At 39.1% G+C, this 14,939-nt stretch overlaps 1 protein-coding gene across 1 annotated transcript; it reads left to right on the top strand.

The window, feature by feature from the left end:
* Nucleotides 1-1,254: 1,254 nt before the first annotated feature.
* On the top strand, nucleotides 1,255-14,296 carry LOC103802252 (the record flags this gene model as incomplete). The annotated part of the gene is made up of 7 exons (XM_009074705.1): nucleotides 1,255-1,376; nucleotides 2,417-2,555; nucleotides 3,390-3,466; nucleotides 5,217-5,327; nucleotides 10,669-10,775; nucleotides 12,137-12,227; nucleotides 14,101-14,296. Coding segments are annotated over 7 exons (764 nt in total), but the record flags the coding sequence as incomplete, so codon positions are not given.
* Between the last annotated feature and the right edge of the window lie 643 nt (nucleotides 14,297-14,939).

Below are 14,939 nucleotides of genomic sequence, written 5' to 3'. Positions count from 1 at the left end.
GAAGAAAACATAACGGAGCATATCTTGTGCTGAATGCCAGTTAGGAACCTCATACTGTTAACATCAGACTAGGTTGTGTAAGCAGGATGTTGGCTGCAGGATGTCAAGCGTCTGGTTAGTGCCAATAAGCCTTTAGCTGGAGTGTCTAGTTCTCAATACTGCAGGTCATAAAAGATGAGAGACTAGAAGATCCAAAGGGAGGCGTTGAGAATGATCATATGCTTTGAAAAAAAATCCGGGAAAGGTCTGTTTAGGCAAATCTTGTTTCTTTTAGAAAGGAAGATTGATGTGACACCTGATAAGTCTTCAGAGAAATAAATAGTTGCTATATAATGGAGAGGAACAAACTTTTCTATTCCCATTGCAAGTGGGGCAGAGAGTACTGAGTATAAAAAGTGTCAGAGGAAATCTAGATCTGTGATTAAGAAAATTATTTCTTTCTAATAGTAAGGGTAGTCAAGCACTGGAATAGATTGCTAAAGGTGGACATGACGTCTCTAGCATTAACAGTCAATTTTAAAAGAACAATTTGGAGAAGTAGTGACACTTAGTATTGATTCAGCCTTGGAAGAACAAAGGATTAGTGACTTCACAAGGTTTCCTTCTTGACCTTTTTTCCTAGATATCATAAAAAAAAGTGTTAAAGTAATGCAGGGATATCCTGGAAAAAGCAAAATTTTACAGTGTGGCTTTTCAAAAATATATTGGTTTACATCCCTTCCTATTTTGTTTCACATTTAAAATATTTTGGTAGTTTAAGTAATGTAAAATGTACTGCGAGTTGAACTGTTGAACTGTGCATTATCCCTGATTTTTTTTGTAAGTACTTTATTAGAAAGATGGTATGTATAAAAAGAAACTTGTATTAAAAAAAAAGGCCTGCATTCAGGCAACTCTGAGTTTTGTAATTTCTCCAACAGTTCAAAAACATCTTTGATGTTTTTATATCTTAAGCTGAAACAGTATCACTTTGGTGGCAGCGCAGACCATCATGTGTGAGTTATAAGTTTATAAATATGAAAATAATTTGAGATTTCAGAAAAGCACTATGTTTATTTTAAGTGGTAAAGTTATTGCAATCCAGATCTGTCATTGGCTGGAAAAGCTAACAAAGGCTGAAAAATGCATTCGAATAAAAAAAAACTTCTCCATCTGGTGTTGTTTATGTCTTGCAACTGTATTGTACTGGTCATCATTTAGTCCACATGATCTACATATGAGTGTTCAGGAGGGGTTTTTTGTCTTGATTTCTAGATGACTTTGATGAGCTTGTGGTGAGTAACAATGATGTTGTGCTCAAAAATATCGCTGAAGATTTGCGGAATCGTTTACCCATCGAGGCGATGTTTACTTCAGAACAACAGGCTGTTCAGAAAGTAAGCTCATTGTTACGACCTGCTTTTGCTCAACTCCATCACTGATTCTGATTTCATTTTTAGTAGTAGTTCCTAATAGGGAATAATGAGCACTGAATTGAGGTATAGGAAATGTCAGTTTGGTTCTCAGGTCTGTTGCTGCATGTTTGCATGAAAGTTGCTTCATAGTTCTTAATACTTCGATCATACATTTTGGGTATAGCTTTTGTTCTGTGTGGTATGGCACCAGTCACAGTGATTCTTTAGTGCTAGCTCCATAGTAGACTCTAATAGGCCCCTTTAAAGAAAACAGAAATACAGGCCCAGTGTTTCACTGTTGCCATAATGTGAGCAGCCCAGCTCATTCCAGATTCTGATGGCTCAGAAAGACATGGGCTGTGAGTCCTGTGGGAGGGGAGAGCACCTTGTCTACTTGAGCTGTCAATATACACGGAAAGTTAATACATTTCCCAGAAAAGTGGTGTGTGGCTGTTCAATGGGAAAAGTGGAGGCCACATGTAGCAAGCCTGGAAGAGGATGAAGATTATACCCCTCGAAATGATGAGAAGGCAAGCATCCCAACTGGTGTACTTTTGATTGAAAGTGAGACCCCTGTTAATCAGAGATGTTTCTAGATTGAGGCATAAGGCATAAAGATCAAAATAACTGAAGATGAGAAGCAAAATTGCCCTTTGTCCTAAATTTAAGTTGCATTCTCCTCATTAAATAGGAAGAGAAAAGCTTCCTTTACGCAGTACCTCCTCTTTAGGCAAGCAAGCACCAAGGGAAAAAATTCAGGTCAGGTTTCCTACTTGGCTGTGGAAACCAATTTGGTTTCTTTGTCGACTTCGGCTTACTGGCTATTTCAGTGGAATGTGATGATCCAGTTTACATGCAGAATTTCTGTTGTTTCATTTTGATTTGTAACTTTTGCGTTGTGAAAAGCGTGGATCTCGGAGATTTTGGGAAAGTTGGGATGATGGGACAGTTAACTGTGTAACAGTGTAGGTGAAATTAAGGGACACGGTTATGCCTTTCTAAGGTTTTGTTCTTCTTCTCAGATACACCAGCATCCACTGCCCATGATTCATGTTGATGCATTCCTTTATGATGATGATGTTGTTGATTCATTGTGTGAGGAGGGAAAAATGAGTAGGAGCTACTGCACAGAGTGTGGCTCATACAAAACTGCATCTTTAGGTAAGTGCTCTTTTGGCAACATGAGAAACAAATTCAGTTTAACTAAACTGGTTTGTGCAGTGACTCAACTGACAACACAACATGTTGGAGGACTTTGTCCAGACTGGTGCAGTACACAGGCCAGAATTATTTCCCATAACCAATGGAAGGAGACTCTTACACACGTAAGTTTAATTAATTTGCAGTGTATGAGTGACACTAGTTGCCCACAAAAACTGGGCAGGTAAAAGGCAGTGCTGTGTACCACTGGAAAGGAGGATGCAAGAGGAAGACAACACTATAGGAGTCCATGCAGCGGCCTTGGTCTCCTCTTGCACGCTGAAAAATGGTAGAAAGCACCATCTGTCTGAAAGCTTGTGTGTGATGTGGTACAGATCAGTGCTGTTGCCAGTATAGCACAGGCATTGGAGGAATGGTTTATATGGAGAACATTCCATTCTTTAAAACCTTGGAGTTGAAATTAAAGCTATTAATATGTCTGCCCACAAAAAGTTTTGCGTGTTGTGTCTTGGGTATCCCTTTTCAATTAAACAGTTCCAAGTTACTTTGTTTTGTATTCTTTAATGTTTGTCACTGTGCAGAAAAAGGTAATTCAGTTTCATGAAGGATTTCAAAATTCTCCATGTAAGGCAAGGAATCCCCAGACTCAGGACACACTGCTTGGCAGACTACCTCTGACCCTCCAACCCTGGTGTTCCAGGATCCCCAACGCTAGTTCAGGCAGGAAATCATACAGGTTTTCAGGGATGATAACTTTTCAGGTTATTTCATTGGTTGATAACACAGTAGTTAGTACTGCCCACCCAACACCTTTGTTCTGTTCTTATTTCCCAGAGTTTATTTCGCATTCCTTTTCCCTCATGGAACTGAAGTTTCTTTATCAACATGTACTGCCTGACCTGACAGGAAAGGTAGTGGTTGACGTTGGCTCCAGACTTGGTGCAGTGCTATTTGCGGTAACTTACAGCACAGGAATTCATATTTTATTACTGTAACAAACATTTTCCCTCTTCTCTGATTGCCTACTCTTGTTGCTCCATCTTGGATGGCTCATTCTGACAGGCACCTCCCATCTGACTCTCTGAATAGTATAAAGTGCTGTTTATGGCGATTTCTTCCTCACGAGAGGGGGAATACAAGTGATCTTGCTTATGGAGAGGAAAAGTCTGTTGTCCAACAGAGTAGCATATTGCTGTCACACATGCTGCTCTTTTGCTAGTTCCTGCTCTGTCTCTCCTTCATAAGTAAGTTTGTCCTCTTATGTCTTGACCATGCCTATATATAGATTAGTTCTGTTAAATTCCTTTATGAAGCTGACAAACTGTTAAATTGTACAAAGGAAGACTTTGATATGAATTTGTCTCCAAAAACATATTGTCCTGCTCTGCATTTTAAAATGCACATAAAATACTTCATCGAGAAACTTGAGTGCAATTTTGATTGCTTTTGGCATGGCTGGTGCAACATATGGCCAACAGCAATGCAAAACACACATTACTACTTTTTTACAAAAGTCAATCGCTGCTTAGGCCTCAATCTTGGAAACATTTGAGCATGTAATTTTACTCATCTGAATAATCTAATTTTGAGACAACTCTAATGAGGAAAGTTACTCCCATTTGTAAATATTTGCAGCATTGGGTCCTTAAATGGTAACACTTTTGCTAAGCTGAATTTGTTCTAAAGTACTTAAATGCTTGTATTGCTATAGTAGAAGATAGTGTCAAATAAAGCACTCTTTTAAAAAGGAGTTTTCCTTTATAACATGTTCTTGCCTTGAAGGAGGGGTGACTTCACCTTCACAGGTTGCTTTTCTACTCTCTGAGTTGAATGGCTTCAGAAGACATTAATAATTAAGTTGTAATACATGTGTATCTCAGATATTGTGTATCTTCAGCATTGTTTGTTTGTCTTTGCCATTGTTGGCAAAGTGTAATTATTGTGTTCAGTGGAAACAGTGGCACTTAGAGCAGTATCTTTGTTAGGGCCCTGTTTGCTGAAGTGTTTGTACTTTTCTTCCTCTAATGTCTCCAATGACTATCAAAAATCTCAGTCCAAAACTGAACTGTTTTGGGGGCTTACTATTAAGGGATAATTTATATTTTATCTTCATATGTACCTGCATGAAGCACCTGAAAATATCAATAATACAATAACTTAGAGGTGCTGACAAAGATTTATATCAAAATATCCCACTATATTACTGGCACATTGTCCTCCATTTCCACTCATTTTGATTATGTGTATGTCTCATGTTTTTGTTTTCTCTTCTCTTGGTGTTTTCTTTTTCCATTCTCCCAAGAAACAAAAATGTGCGGAGTCTTTTCATTTCACACTATTTTTGTAACTTGTTTTGTACTGCTTTTTTCCTTCTTAGACTATTTCCCATCTGTTTTGCAATTGAAGTTGGAGCTTTCCTTTTTTTTTTTGTTATTTTGACGTGTCATTTTGGATCTCCTACTAAAATTTGTGAGATGTAAGTGGGAATTACCAGATCAGGAGCTTAGCTCTGACAAATGTCATGTCCACTGAAAGACATCTCTCAACTTGCTGTTTTAAAACATTTCCTTAATCTTGTGTTTTATTCTTTTCATTTAAATTGAAAATTTTTAACTTGTTTTGAAGTCATCACAGATACTAAATTTCCTTTTCCTAATGTAGGGTTATCTTTATAGCTCAGCACCTCAGCTGTATGGAGTAGAAATGAATGCAGACTTTTGCCAGTTGCAAGAAATGATGATTACAAAATACCAGTTCATTGACAGAATAAAGGTAACTAAATATATGTTTTAGTTTATGTGTTTTTAACCACTATGTACTAGGCATCCTGTTTATGTGAGTGTCAGCATTCTGAGAAGTTTCTACCTTTCCTTGTTTTGACCTAAACAATGGCTTTGCATTAGGAAAAAAAAATCTCATAGCAGAGAGGAAGAGGGAAAATATCAAAATGTGAATCACTTAGCCTTCTTCCTGAATGAACTTACCCATTGGTTCACACAAAACAGATATATCTTATCTGTTTCTCCCAGTGAAATCAATGACATTATTGCCACTTACTTTTGTGAAACTGAGTTTATAAAGAATTTCTGTCATGAATACAAAACTAAATGTCTGTGCTTCATTATTGTTAGCAGAAAGATGTTTATAGGATTTGCAAATTTGCATCTAAGGACACCTAAAGGACTTAGAGCTATCAGAATTTCCTTTCTTAGAATGCCAATGTATGTACCTTCCAAAAACAAAACAGGTTTCAAACAATGTGATATCATTATGGGAACCATTTCCCTAGTCCCATTATGGGAATAACTGCTAATATTCTAATGAGGGGAAAAAAATCTCCTTTCTGGAGGATACCAGTCATTTTATTGCCAGCAAAAGTTGGTAAGCAGAATATGCTGGGTGGAATACTGACTTTACTGACAAACTGCTGGGTATAGTAATTTCTTGGGAATTAAAGTAACTCAATTTTAAACTAGAAAGAAATTATAAAATATTTAACATGGGGTAAGCAGTATCATTGGGTTGCTCAATTCAATCCCAGTTGCTGACCTCTGGTTTTGTTTTGTGTTCATAGCACCTTAATTGTGATGAAACTGAAAGTACAGTTAGGAACTCTGTCAAATTAATTCAGTGGAGCTGGAGATCTATAAGCATGCTTTTCAGCCTGGTGTATTCTTTATTACAAGCTTTTTTTTTTCCTTCACACCTTGTAATTCTGCTGAAGTACTCATTTCAGAGCATAAAGATAAGAAGATAATACATTTTCAAAGCAGTGCCTGAGGACTTAGCTATTTGAGTCTCATTAGATGCTAATTTAGTCATGTGACTCCTGTTCTTGCACTGCTTTGACCATTTCAATCTTAGATTTTTATTTCACCCTCAAATGAATCCTCTCTAGAGATACATACCAGCTTGAAAAATAGTGAGAATGTAGTTGCTGATAATCATTTATGACACAGATTTGAAAAACTTGTAAGAGACCCTTCTTAAATAGCAAATGTTTTTTCAGGATATTCTGAATTTTTATTAGACCATGTTCTCAGTGGGAAGCAGGGTGGAATGATATCTTTAGTGGCTAACTCTCTAAGTGAACCTTTTGTTTCTTTGGTCAACACTTGGTTTGTAAAAGTACATAGAAAGTTGCTCAGCATCCTTTGCCATCTGAGCAAACACTTAGATATTGGATGGAAAGTAAACAGTTCAACAGATCTGAGGAAACTTAAGACCTCAATTCAGAAATTGCCTGTAGTCATGAAAGGCTTAGTGTGAATTCCATCAGGCAACAGGGCAGTTTTAAAATCAGTTGCTGCCTCCTGTTGTGCCAAAACACAGCCAAGCAGATCAGGGAGCCAGTCCAGATGAAAAATAACTCAGCAATATTGGAAGTTTGGCTAGAGCAGTACCTGGCTCTGGCTCATGGTGCAGCCACACGTGCTTATGTGATCCCACATTCCCTAATGGGAATGAAGATGTGTTTGGGGAGAATGGGGTGCTTAGTTCACTTTGGTCAGCATGGTCACCTACTCTGTGAATGCAGAGTAATTTTAAGTTAAGTCTTCGGTATCATTCAAGTCAAGGAAACATCAACACATGTTCAAAGTTTCCCAATAGTTTAAGTGTCTTTCTGAATTGTGGCTTAAAATAGTAGGACTGCCATTAGTAGTGCATTAAGAAAATTTAATGCTAATCATGACTTGTTGTGCTGCAAGAAGTCCACTGGTGAAACAGCTCAACCTTTTTTTTTGTACAGAAGTTCTGTACATTTTTGCTTTTTGAAGATATGATAGTAAAGTAAAATGTCTCAGCCTCAGAAAGAGGCAGGATTCAAATCCCACTTATACTCCAGGTACATCTAGGTTATGACACGTGAGTTCTGCCAGATGCAGCTGAAGCACATTTGTCTAGCTGTCTGTCTGCAGGGGGCTGTTGCCTGTGAAACAGGGCAGCAGTTAAGCAATACTCTCTCTACCACCCCACTTTATGATCTTTCTTTTTAATGTTAGCAGTGGCTTTATGCAGAGGATGTGAGTTGACAACCAGGACCTGCTGTATTTAGGACTGGTGGCCGGAATGGTCTGTCATCTTTCTGTGCTGTCTGAATGCTTCAGCTTCTTAATCAGCTGCTGTACTGCTACAGTTTACAGCGCACTGTTTTAATACAAATTATTGTCAATCTGAGATGTCCGAAAAAGACCTGACTTCACTGAGCTAGCTGATAAATAGTTCAGATGTCCACACACTAGAGGTGAGAACAGAAATTTCACCAGTCATTCTGTGAACTGAACAGTCCCTATTTCTCAATGAGACAGAGCCTTCAAACACTAACCTGACAGTTCTGGGTAAGGTACAAGAACATATTTGATTCCTTTTGACTCACTGCAGGCAGTAGTGATCAACTTGGCAGGGTAATATGTTTAAGGAGATAAAGCTGTTTTACTGATTTGGAGCAGTTGGCAGAGAACCCATGGAATATAAGCTGTCAAAGATGATATCTGATGTCCAATTTTATCTGATCAATAGAATTTTGTTTCTGTTATTACTGACGTTGAAATATTTGGCTATAATTGCAATTTCTATAATAGCATGAACCAGAGTCATAAACTGCAGCAACTCGTCATCTTTTCTGCACTTGAACCCTGACAAGATGCTGGGGTGGTTGTATCTGTTTCCTCTGTCAATCAGAACAGTATGCTGGCTGTGTTTGTTATGAGGAGGAATACATAATTTACACTCCCAACAAGTACTGATATACTGTTAAGTGGGCAAAATGTTTTTCAACAGATAAGTGTTTTTAAAAAGAACCTTCTATACTAACATTCAGCTTTTCTGTCAGAGTTAAGGATTCCTTTTTATATCTGCCCAGTATCGGTAGGTTTTGACAAAATGTGAAATGTTGAATCCATCCAGTGTATATATTCCCAGCCCAACCTAGTAATAGATCACACAGGAAACAAAAGAGTTGTTCAGATTTTCTGACCATTTTCAACAACTGTGGAAAAATCTGTGGAGTGCAATATTCAGGTCAGCTTTCTCTTTCTTATCACAGAATGGATAAGGTTGGAAGGGACCACAGTGGGTCATCTGGCCCAATCTCTGTGCTCAAACAGGATCATCCTAGAGCACATGGCACAGAATTGTGTCCAGACAGTTTGGAATATCTCCAGTGAGGGAGAATCCACAAGCTCTCTGGGCAGTCTGTTTCAGTGTGTGATCAGCTGCACAATAAAGTAGTTCTTCCTCATTATCAGGTGGAACTTCCTGTGCATCAGTTTCTGCCCGTTGCTCTTGTCCTATTGCTTGGCACCACTTCCAAGAGCCTGGGCCCTTCCTCTTGACAGCCACTCTTCAGATACTTATATGCATTGATGAGGTCACCTCTCATTTGTCTCTCCTTGAGGCTAAACAGGCACAATTCCCTCAGCCTTTCCTTGTAAGTGAGGTGTTGCAGTCCTTTAATCATCTTTGTAGCCCTCCACTGGACCTGCTATCTTTGTTGTACTGGGGAGCCCAGAATTGGACATAGCACTCTAGGTGGCTTCACAAGGGCTGATTAGATGGGCAGGATCACCTCCCAGCAGTGCTCTTCCTAATGCACCTCAGAATTCCATTGGCCTTCTTGGCCACAAGAGCACACTGCTGGTTCATGGTAAGCCTGTTGCTCACCAAGATCCCCAGGTTCTTCTCTGCGGAGCTGCTTCACAGCAGCTCCAACCTGTGCTGGTGCCTGGGGTTCTTCTTCCCCAGGTGCAGGACTCTGCATTTGCCCTTGTTGAATTTCAGAAGGTTCCTCTCTGCCCATCTGTCCAACCTGTGGAGGTCCCTCTGAAGGGCAGCACAGCTCTCTGGGGATTGGTCACTCCTCCCAGCTTTGTATCATCAGCAAACTTGCTGAGAAGGCATCTGCCCCTTCATCCCAGTCATTGATGAATGAGTTAAACAATACTGGGCCCACTATTGACCCTTGGGGGACACCACTAGTGACAGGCTTCCAGCTAAACCCTGGGCCACTGATTAAGACCCTTTGGGATCTGCCATTCAGCCAGTTCTCAATCCACCTCCCTGTCCACTCATCCAGTCCTCATTTCCTGAGTTTTCCTATGAGTATGTTGTGAGAGACAGTGTTGAAAGTCTTGCTGAAGTCAAGGTGTAGACAATGCCCACTGCTCTCCCCTCATCCATCCATGTAGTTGATTTATCATAGAAGACAATCAGGTTGGAAAGCATGATTTACCTTCAGTGAATCCATGCTGACTACTACTTACGTCTTCAAAAGTTGTTCCAATTTACGTTTCTCCTCAGATTTGAGATGTAGAGTAATAGAATATCCTGAGTTGAAAGGGACCAACAAGGATTATCGAGTCAGATTGATATATTTCTCTCAGAGGAAATCAAACACATCAGAGTGTTAATGAGCATCCATATTCTCCTGTCTCACCTGTTTGAAAAATGACAGGATGTGTTAATACCCTTTTTGGTAGGTGAAGGCAGATGAAATCAAAACAGCTCCTCCTATGCTAACTGGAACAGTAGTTGTTTACTAGTAAGGTCTTAAAAGCACTTGCTATGCTCCAGTACCAGTGAGTATCCTGCCTTTCCAGCATTCCCAGTCCCAGCATGCATTGTGAGAATTCAGCTCTCAGATCTGGCTCTGTGGTGTCTTTTCTAGCTATAATCCTTCAGTAACCCACTGACCCTGTGAGATGCCTTTTAATATCCTCAAAATAGCCTCAACTAGCTTAGCTTCTTTCCTGAAATCAGTGAACATTTATGATCATATATAGGTAAGTGAAATGTAACAGCCATCACATACATCATCTCTTATATGGCACACAGAGTTCTAGACCAAAATTCAGATCTAGTTTATTTCACTTAACACAATGTATCAAATATTTTAATTAGAAGAGATAAATCTGATTTTCTTTTTTTTTTATTTTTAAAGACAATTCTTGTTATTTACTTCAATTTTATCTACTGTAAAGCCAGGGAAATACCTGTTTTTGTGACAGCCTCAAAATGGTGGTAACAGGTGCTGTATTAGGCTGTCAGGCTTTAGGGCTGCTTGAAGGCTTTATTTGTCTTTTAATTTACACCTTGTGAAATTTTTATCCTTCAGGTGGTTCATGCAGACATTTGTACTCAGGCTTCACTTCTTCAGAAGGCTGATGTTGTTGTAATGAATAATGTCTTTGAATATTTTCTTGACAGACAGGAACAGGCCAGGTAAGCTATGTGTCCAAACAAGTTATCTATTTCTTTGGCAACGTGTGTTTAACCTTGTGAGTTATGGAAAACCTTAAGGTTGTGCTTTTTGAAGTCACATACATAAATTATATAAGGAAATTGTTTTAAACTGCCTACACTTGTGTTATACTTAACTGCTAAGGTGGTATGGTAGTTGTTTATTGTTAAGTCCACTAAACATTGCTGGATTGTTTACCCAAACCTTGCCCTGAATCCTTGTACTGATCTGTTAAACTAGTATTTTACTGCTACAGGATCTGAAATTACTGTGTCAGCATAAAGCTTAGTCTTCAAAAAGAAGACAAGTCACTGACTTGTAGATGTCAGAGCTTTAATATAGATGCAGTGCAAAGCATGGTTATTAATGACATTTCTAGTATATCTGTACAAGGATGTGGTAGCAAACAAACATGTGGCTAAGGTTCTCTTTCAGGTACAAGACACACAGATGAGCTTTTGCTAATCCAGCAGTGTTAGTTTAAAATGTAAATAACATGATCATCCAAAGTGACCATACCTTTAGAATGGGCAGTCAGAAAGGAGTACCTGTGTCTCCACCATCCCAGCCAATTCTCTAGCAGTTTCAGCTAAGGTCTGTCCTACTGCCCTCGATGCCAGGCAGTAATGTCAACCAGAGAGGCACCGAGCGGATGGGTGAAGAGTAGTGGGTGTTTCAGAGTGCCAGGAGATTTGTTTCCAGGCATATGACTGAGAATGAGAATCCATTTGATTCTGTGATAACTCAGGGACAGTGGCTTAGTGTTGCATTAGTAGCATGAAGACAAGTGACATTTGAAGAATACAGGAGATTAAATTCTTTTTCTTCTGAATTACCGTGCTGTGAAAAATGATCTGAAAAAAGGAATGCTGGGGGCTGTATTTAAATGCTCTGATTACTAATGTCTTCAGAGAAGTACTTTGTCACGACTGCAAAGTATGTATGTAAAGAGCAGCTTGTTGTGAAGCTTAATAAAACCTTGTGCTTAGATACTTTTTTCATCAAACCCAAAAGTTTAAAGGGACCAAATGTCAATGTTTAATCCTAGTTCAAAGTGAAGGTGTTGACAATACAAAATGACATGCATGTATGTATCGGATTTAAAACACTACAAAATCCAACATTGTAAGACGGTATATTCCTTCTGGTTTTAATATGGAGCTTGATTTTGTTCATGCAAAGATATTTGCTTAGATACTAATGGTGACTGACAAGCATTTATTGCAAGTCTTTAAGGTTACTCTGCTTCTGGCCAATAAACTGTAAGTCTTAGATTAATTATGTATCAAATGTGGGGGTTTTCCCCCTAAAAAGTGGTGACCAACTTTTAAATATGTTTCAGAGCCTGGGAATTTATTGCTTGTAATGTAAGGAAAAGAGGGTGCTTATTAGTGACAGTTCCAAGTCTTGAAGAATCACTTTCAGACCTCCAGGTAAGTTCTCTCAGCCAGTTTTAGCTGACACATTTTGTCATTTTGTGTCAAAGTGGCAGTTCTGTAGCTGAGGTTAGCTGCTTGCCAATATTGCTGTAAAAAAGGATATGTAATTTTGTGCAGAGATTAAAAGATGTAGGACTCAGGATTCTATTTCCAGGTTGACCAGCAACACATCTTCCTGTACTTTGATTGTCCCCACCTGTAAAATTAAAATCCTAGCTTATATCAATAGACTACATCAATCATCGTGTTATCATGTGTATTATTAACAATACCTTAGCTGTGACGTTAAACACTTGAACACTTCCAGGAATGGTGACTCCACCACTTCTCTGGGCAGCCCCTTCCAATACTTAACCACCCTTTCAGTGAAGAAATTCTTTCTGATGTCCAACCTAAACCTTCTCATGGTTGAGGTTATTTCATCTTGTCTTGTTGCTAGCTGCGTGGCAGAAGAGACTGATCCCCACCTGGCTACAGCCTCCTTTCAGGTAGTTGTAGAGAGCAAGAAGGTCCCCCCTGAGCCTTCTTTTCTCCAGGCTAAACAACCCCCAGCTGCCTCAACCATTCCTCACAGGACTTGTGCTCCAGACCCTTCACTGGCTTTGTTGCCCTTCTCTGGATATGCTGCTGTACCTCAATGGCTTTCTGTTAGTCAGGGGCCCAGAACTGGACACAGTACTCAAGGTGTGGCCTCACCAGTGCAGAGTACAGGGGGACAATCACTTCCCTAGTCCTGCTGACTACATGAATTTTGATACAGGCCAGGATGCTATTGGCCTTCTTGGCTACCTGGGCACGCTGCCATTAGACTTTTTCCAGGTATAGGTGTAGGACTCCAGAAGTACAGATATATTTATAAACTTATAGAGGCAAAACCTTGAAATGTTGTCTCTATTTAGCTCTTCATTTGCACATTGCCTTGAAATATGGCAAACTGTTTTGTAAAGCCAGTGGAAAAGAGGGACATATAAAAGAAGGGCCATCCCTGAGGATGCTGTCAGCATAGAATATTACTCATAATATGCCACTATGAGCTGTTGGAAGTACAGGTTAGGGAGAGATGTGATCTCCCAACTAGCCAAGTGATTACCATCAGGCATCAAATCAGTGGCATAAGTTTAAATTGTGGTTGGAAACAAACACAATGACAGTGCATCTTTCGAAGGTGTTGAATGCCCTGTGCTACCACTGTTCCCTGAGTAGTAACTGCTTCCAATGGACCAAACTCTGCTTTCTGTCCATTCTGCCATAGGTCAGCTGTAGATCATGTGTGTGATGCCTAGACAAATTATGTGGCCTGACTTTAGTTAGGAAACAAAACACTGATCATACATGACAAGGTTATTTATAAAGTGACTTGCTCACCACAGTAGTCCGCTTTAGAGAAATTGAATCACTTGCTGCCTGTTTGCTGATGGGTGAAATACATCCTCAGTCCCAGCAGCAGCAGTGGTGTCATTTGACCTTTTCTTGGAGCAGGACATAGTCACACAGCAGCTGAGAAGCTCTTTGTAGCCTTAATACAATACTCCCTGGGTGTAAAACAAGAAAGTACCTGTGATTCTTTCATGGTATTTTTAGCTGCTCCCTCAGCACTTCTGTCATAATGTTGCCCTCTGATGAGGATGCTCGAGGCTTATACAAAAGCATATAGAGAGGCAGTTGCAATAATCTAGCAACATAACTAGACTATTGACTGATGGTTTTTGAAGTTTTCTTTATTCAGAAATGAATTTATCTTTGCTACATAATTTGGAATGACTAATCTCTCATACTATGTCTTGCCTTGTCAATGTTGTACTGACCTTGAAACTCCTGCTGTTTCTCTGCGTGCTGTTAATTTAAGTATCTGTTTTCATTGTCTCAGACAGATATACAGCTCAGCCAGTGGGTCGAAGAGATGCAGCTAAACTATGATGTGTATATGGAAAAGGATGTTGACAGAGAAGCACTTGAACAAATACATTTATACAAGATTCTCTAGTATTTGGAAAAATTGACTAGTATCCTTATAATATATATTTTGGTCTAAACTGAATTTGGATTGATTTGTATTAATAAATCAGGTCAAAATTTGTATTATGATTAATCTGAGTCATATATGTGGTTTATAATGAAAAGGAGTCTTTTGAAACAGGCTTTCCAAAGGAGGCATTTTATCTCAATAGAGTATTTGGACTTTTAACTAGGACATATCCTCATGGTTTAATTTTTGCAGAAATGTTAGGAAGAGTGGCTACATACTGATGCTAACAGAATTTGTGGTCACTAGCACTGTGCACTGCCAATGTTTGCTAAACATATCAAACCTAAGAAAAGCGAATCAGTATTAATCTGAATTATAAGAGTGCATTCAACATAATTTTACTTAAAAGCTGTTGCGCGTTAGAGTTTTCTGCTTTGTTTTGGTATAGACCATTTATTTTTATCAGTAATAATATTTATTATTAACAGTATTATCTTTAATGTTCCTCCTATGGAATCCGTAGGGTTTTTTCCAGGGTCTGCTTGATAAACCAGAGTATCTACTGGTGTGTGTTGTGAGAAACAAGTTCATCCATTTGGTTAGTTGTCCTTAAGGTGGGTATTAATGTAAGACACTGAAAGACACCGAGGAGCCATTGAGAATTAATACAGCAAGTCTGGGACGATGGAACTCTCTTCCACCTTCTGCACTTCTGCTGGGGATGGTGGGAAGTGTAATAA

This window comes from Acanthisitta chloris, unplaced genomic scaffold (assembly GCF_000695815.1).
Source record: "Acanthisitta chloris isolate BGI_N310 unplaced genomic scaffold, ASM69581v1 scaffold3065, whole genome shotgun sequence".
In the NCBI taxonomy this organism is placed as follows: domain Eukaryota; kingdom Metazoa; phylum Chordata; class Aves; order Passeriformes; family Acanthisittidae; genus Acanthisitta; species Acanthisitta chloris.
Note: the sequence above shows the minus strand (reverse complement) of the source record. Positions and strands in the feature narration are given on the sequence as shown.